We start from the raw sequence: 6,090 nt of genomic DNA, 5'->3' as shown, positions 1-6,090 counted from the left end.
TACAACAGCTCCAAAGTCACATGTTTCAGATTGGAATTTTATCTTCATTTTGATGCAGATTTATAGGCTACGTTGTGAAAATGTGGAAACTAATTGAATCAATTCTGCTTCAAAACAAATCCAAAATGTAGGAGAAACTTTTCCGGGATCCAATAACATGTCATCTATTCAAATTACTGTACTAATAGAAATACTATTATTTATAGCTTTATGACTAATGCCAATGTCTCTGTGGAATAAAAAATGACAGAAAATTGAGATGTTACATATTTTACAGCTATTAAAATCTGTTGTTTGTTTATTCGATATAACAATTATATATATTGCAAAACAAGCACAGCAACAGAAACAGCAAATGCATACGAGTCCTTTTTTGAAACCCCAAAGTCAAACTATAATTATTTGGTGGATATAAATCTCCATGAAGCCGATTTCCATGTGGACATTTACAGGAAATCACACAGAACCCCCTTCTTTACCTTAAATTAAAGTGTGTGGGTGAACACGCACCGTCTCATTTCATCTAAATGATAAGGTGGACAAAAACTTGATATACACATCTGGATAAACACAAGGGGTGTGGGTGGAGATGATTGAAAAGCCTCTGGTTAGTGTAGTCCCCTACAGGAGGGGTAAGGAGGGCAGAGAGAGGGGGGGGGGCTAAGTCACCAGTTCCGGCTCAGGGCCGGATCACCGGCGGGGTGAGAAAACAATACAGATAATCAGTACTGGTGGAGACCAGAGGCAGTAAAAATAGTCTCAGGGATCAAGACGAGGCTGTAAAAGACAGGCTGAGACCAGTTGTGTCAACATATCACCCGGCCACAAAAATGGCATCTAAGCCCTGGGTGACCACTGATTAGTAGCTGGAGAGGACCACCACCCAGTCCAGATGCTATCAAGCTGCAGGGATAGTGAAAGAGTGAGGGCAGAACTGCTTTCAGAGCCTGGTACTGTTGTAAAAAAAAAAAAAAAAAAAAACCTGGTACTGTTGTTAAAAAAAAAAAAAGTACCATGGTTCATGTTTGCTTCAGAAGTGGATGACACAAATGTGCGGTGGTGGAGAACGAGCAATTGTTTTAAACCCTGCGACACACCCAGTGACTTTAAACACATCATGGTAGGTTAGACTGCACGATGTTTGTACGATGATTTTAGATAAGGTTTAACAAATGGGTCAACAAACAAAAACATGTCCCAAATTTTAGAAACAATAAAAAACTTTTAGATCCCACTTTCATCACCCTCCCATAACTTTAAACATCAGTACCAACATCTCAGCTATTTTTGAACTCAGACAAAATTGCAGTTGTGATTTTTATTCATCATTTCCCCCCAATTTGTAGTCTATAGCACTTCAGCTAAAACACTGCAAAACACACTATAGCAGAAATCTGAAATATATTTTGGAGTATTTTTATAATCAATGATTAAAAGCGAATCACTACTTGTTTTAACACTGTCCACATGACGCTCCTCTTTTTAATATTTACTTCTTATTCATCACTGCTGTATAACAAACAAATTCAAACACTACGTTGTAACCTATAATAATGTACCTAGCCTACAAGACTAGCACTGTATATAATGTATATCAACTGTGTGCAACCTGATAATCTACAATAGACATTTTCTTGCAACACTAACAATACATTCTGTTGGAACATTTTAATACGATTGGTAAATACTGTAGCTCGAGCTGATAAATATACAGATAAATATACAGCTAACAACTAGCTAGTTGTAAATCGATGATATAGTTGTAAATCGGTTTTATTAGATTATTTACTTGAGCCATCGACGTTTATTTCAATCTATTCTTTCAGATAACGAAATAATAATAATGTGTCCTTTCACAGTCAGACATTTCGCCATCAACCAATTCAACAGTGCTATTTTACAAACACAAATGGCGTTTTAAACCTCATAAACATTGCAGACATTAGCACATGTGCTAACTCTATCCAAGAAAATTTTCAACCTGAATCGTTTTAGTACGTGCTAGTAAATGTAAAGAGCAACAAACAACAGGACCTGCTGGTGTTTTTAAAACCCAGTCCCTCACATGCATAGCATTAGCCGTAGCTAGCTTCGTGTTATGTTGATATAATCTACCAGGGATATGTGGGGTGAATGTGGATCTACTCACCAGGCTGAAGATGGTTTAACACCCTGGTTTGTCAGGGATTTGCTTCTTTGTGTCGGTAGAACTCCATATGTGGCCGTCTTATTCAACTATTGTGAAGCTAACTAGCCTTTACCGTAGCGCAGTCGAAAAGCTCTGCTCGCAAACACACTAAACATCCGCAGCAGAGCACTGACGTCGGGTAAGCGTGGGATGCCAGATTCGTTGCAACCATCCCCCTAAAATGTTCTTTTACATTAACGCGTAAAATGCTACCTTATGTATTACGTTCTAAACAGTATATGTAGTACGAAATCGACTCAGTTCAATAACTTATATATTTATAATAACTTATATACTTATAAATATATATATTTTTCTTAGATCATCGTCAAACTACGCACTTTTTTTTCTCAAATTTCCATATTGAAACTTTAAAAGTGAGCGTCCCTCTTGCTGACTTACATCCAGTTTTCCATGGTTAAGTGCATTTCTGGCATTTCTTTTCAGGCAAAATCGTGTCATACTTTGGTAGAAATTATTATTGCATCTTTACTTTGCTCTACACATTCATAATGTTTTCACGTTATTCTCTGGTATCAGAACAATATTAACTGTTGTTATGAATAAACACTGGATTAAAGTGAAAAAGTTTATTAAAAATGTACATGTTTAAAACAGACCAGATGTATGACTTAGAAAATAGAAAATATTGCATTGCTTTGTGGAGGATTAAATCAAAAATAAGTCATTAAAGACAACATATAAAAATAATATACACAGAAATTACAATACAATGTGTCATCCAAAATTTAAAAAACTAAAATGCAACAGACATTAAAAGGGCCAATCAACTAATATAAAAAAACAATGACCAAAAATGAAATCTCACTGACTAAAGATTTCCTTTTAATAAAAAAAGTTCGTCGCATTTTTATTCCTCGAGCAGATTTCATAATAACCGAGTACAAATCACTTACTCAAATCAGCAAAAAAGGCACAGCGTTGAGTCGTTATGAAGATGTTTAAAGCCTGCCCTCTAGTGGTCAAAGATCAACATTTCACCCTATTCTCGCTGCATTTAGTCTTTAACAGTACCTACAAACTTTATGATGTTTATGACGCATTTCAATTAAAATATTATATAATAATAATTCTTACCTGTTACATCTGTAGCAATGAGTCTATGTCAAAGTTTTCCAGCATGAGTTTGAGTTACATCTAAAATCTGTAGCCAAAGTTTCTGGTCTGAATCCAAATTCCAAATGATATACTGACGTGAAAAAAAGGACTTTAACACTTTTTAATGGCTGCATAAAAGAAATGGCACAGATGAGTAAAAAAAAAAAGAAAGAAAGAAAGAAAAAAGCCTGACATTAAAATGTGCACCTTTAAATCAGGGACATATTCACCTGATGTGCACTGTACCTTTAAATCAGGGACATATTCACCTGTAGGTTAAAATACATTGTTTCTGTGCTATCAATCAAACCCTCAAACCTTCAGGCTTACGTTGGCGCTCCGTTAGTTGCTGTGAAGAGAGAAGGTCACTTCGAGGCAGCCCAGCTGTGTGCCCTTCATGCCCAGAACACCTTGGACCCGGTAGTGTCCGTTGGTCAGCCAGGAGGGCAGCTCGATGTCCGGCAGGTAGAAGTCAGACTTGGGCAGAGAGTAGGAGCCCTGAGGAGACAGAAACAAGGGAGGGGGAGAGTTCAAGGTTCAGGTGTCACAGATGGGGAAACCCTTCAGTGTAAGATACAACACCACAGGTCTGTTTTACATCATCATCATCAGTAGTAGTGTCACAAAGTCACACGTGTACCTTCACGTTTTGACACTCTGTTGTCTGGAGGTGTACAGCACCGTGAGAAAAAGGGTAACATTCCCCTGTAGTTTGTGGGTGGATAGACAGACAGACAGACATATAGACAGCTAGAAGGAACTGAAACACCTTGAGGTCTCTGAGAAACTGCAGCTGGTCGAGGAAGTGATCTGTACTGGGACCTGAGGGCAGATCTGGTTTTACATATGAAAATAAATGTGTTTCCTCAAACCAACTCTAGCGTGAATGTGCTTCTTGTTACTGTACATGTGCTCAGAGACTCGACATCTAATTCCCCAAAAGAAGAATTCTCCATTTGTGTGTTTTTTTTTTATTTCTGGCATCAAATTCAACACTCACTGATTTGAACGGGCAGTGACAGGGCAGCCCGTAGGTGCGCAGTGGTTCAGGACAGTCCAGCCCAGGTGGGATCACCTGGTCCAGAATATCACACACGTCCGGGTAGTGACAGCTGCCCAACTCCTCCACACATGGCACCTTCACCCAGAAACCTGCCACCTCCCTCTCCAGGATCACGTTTAACTGAGGAGGAGGAGGAGAAAATAATGTTTCACCAAGTCTAATGTGAACTTTAGAGGCAGATGGAATTAAATCCTAAATCTTCTGTGCATACGGTGGAATTGATAGTAAAGTCGACCTCAACTTTATTTATTATTTATTACTACAGGGAACTGAAGAAAACAGAAGTGGAGCTGTGACTTTCACTTCTTCAGGCTCAGAACCTCTTGTGGTTATTAAACCAAAGATCTAATCACCGGAACTTCTCTTTAAATGATAGTCAACCTTCAACGTTCAACTCTTAAACCTGACTGTGGTTCTGACTCATTCTTCACAAATCTTTAGGTTTAAGTTTTTTATTATTATTATTATTTATAAACTGAAGAGCATTGTTAAAACAATTATATATTTTCTCCATGTACGTACTTTATATATTTAAACAATAAATTATTAATTATTTAACTTGCAGTTTAAGTATGAAAACAACACAGTGCATTTCCTCATACAGATGAATTGACCTGGGCTTTTATAACTCTGCATAAAAAAAAAAAACACAAACTGCAACAAGGAACAGACAATAAAAAAAATGTAACAATGTGTTTCGCAGAAGTCACATGAGGAATAAGATTGTTCAGCGTTAGCCGCTAAAGCTGAACTGAAAACACAGCCTTTAGGAGGGCTGGGAGCTGTGGGTTGAAATTTCACTGACACACCTTTAATGGTAACATTTGAATAGTGTGTCTGGATCAGTCACATTCACCTGACAAGTTCCTGCCTTGTGAATTTTAACTGTTTTTGTTGTTGTTTGCTGATTGGCCCATAAAGATAACATGAAGTTCACAGGATCAGCTGCAGGTTCAGACACATCCCACCAACTCACAGGACATTTCACAAGACAGTTGTTTGCGGTGGCTGAAATAGATAACTATGACGACACCAACTGGAGTTTCTGCTGCCTGATAAAGGCAGGATGCAAACACTTACAGAGAGTGGAGCGGTGAGCTCGACTGCAGTGGATCCTGACGCTGTGGCTGTCAGTTCTCCAGGGATGGAGATAGGGTCTGGAGACACGGCCAGGGTTTTCATCACAGCGGGGTCGTTGGGCTGGCCGCAGTTCTTCCAGTCGAAACCCAAGATCTAGACAGAGGAAGGAACATACAGAATAGTTGGAATAAAAATAAACAGTGTAACTATCATATTCAAAAGCTGCAGGCAAAAAAAAATGTCCAAGTGAGAATTGTTTTTCCAAGTCACTATTTCAGGATTAATGTGTTAAAAACCAGTGCTTCCACAAGCTAGAAACAAAGAAAGAAACAACATTTATTTCGCAAATGTTTAAGTTGTAAAAAGCTTGACAGTTTACTCAACGTCACTCGTTTGTTTTCTTTTTTTTTTTTTACCGTGTCGGGACTATTCAAACAAACAGCAGGTGTTTTTATGGGTCCGCTTACCTGAGGTTTGGTGAGTCTCTTGTACGTGACGTGACAAACACCGACGCTCGCTGTGATTAACAACAGCGCTAACGAGCACCTAACCATCATGGCACCGAGTCAGACTCAAGAACAGTTGAGTTTAAAAAAAAAGTCCACTGTGTGCAGCCGTTTCAACTCCCCTGATTAAAGAC

General features: G+C 38.5%; 2 protein-coding genes across 2 annotated transcripts in view; both read right to left on the bottom strand.

Annotated features, from left to right (window-relative positions):
- Positions 1-2,320, bottom strand: part of mbtps1 (membrane-bound transcription factor peptidase, site 1) — a 17,515-nt gene extending 15,195 nt beyond the window's left edge. The window contains exon 1 of the mRNA XM_008311040.3: positions 2,150-2,320. The gene's annotated coding sequence lies outside the window, so the exon portion shown is untranslated. The remainder of the gene's footprint in view (positions 1-2,149) is intronic.
- Positions 2,321-2,763: 443 nt separating this feature from the next.
- On the bottom strand, positions 2,764-6,084 carry LOC103379481 (ganglioside GM2 activator). Its single transcript, XM_008311042.2, has 5 exons — positions 5,918-6,084; positions 5,451-5,603; positions 4,308-4,490; positions 3,541-3,805; positions 2,764-3,507 (listed from the first exon to the last, which is right to left on the bottom strand). Exons 1-4 carry the CDS (start codon positions 6,005-6,007, stop codon positions 3,650-3,652), a joined length of 582 nt encoding a protein of 193 aa, XP_008309264.1. The 5' UTR covers positions 6,008-6,084; the 3' UTR covers positions 2,764-3,507; positions 3,541-3,649.
- Between the last annotated feature and the right edge of the window lie 6 nt (positions 6,085-6,090).

The sequence above is a fragment of the Cynoglossus semilaevis genome, chromosome 6 (genome assembly GCF_000523025.1).
Source record: "Cynoglossus semilaevis isolate Cse_v1.0 chromosome 6, Cse_v1.0, whole genome shotgun sequence".
Classification (NCBI taxonomy): domain Eukaryota; kingdom Metazoa; phylum Chordata; class Actinopteri; order Pleuronectiformes; family Cynoglossidae; genus Cynoglossus; species Cynoglossus semilaevis.
The sequence above is the reverse complement of the archived record's forward strand: the minus strand, read 5'-3'. Positions and strand labels throughout refer to the sequence as shown.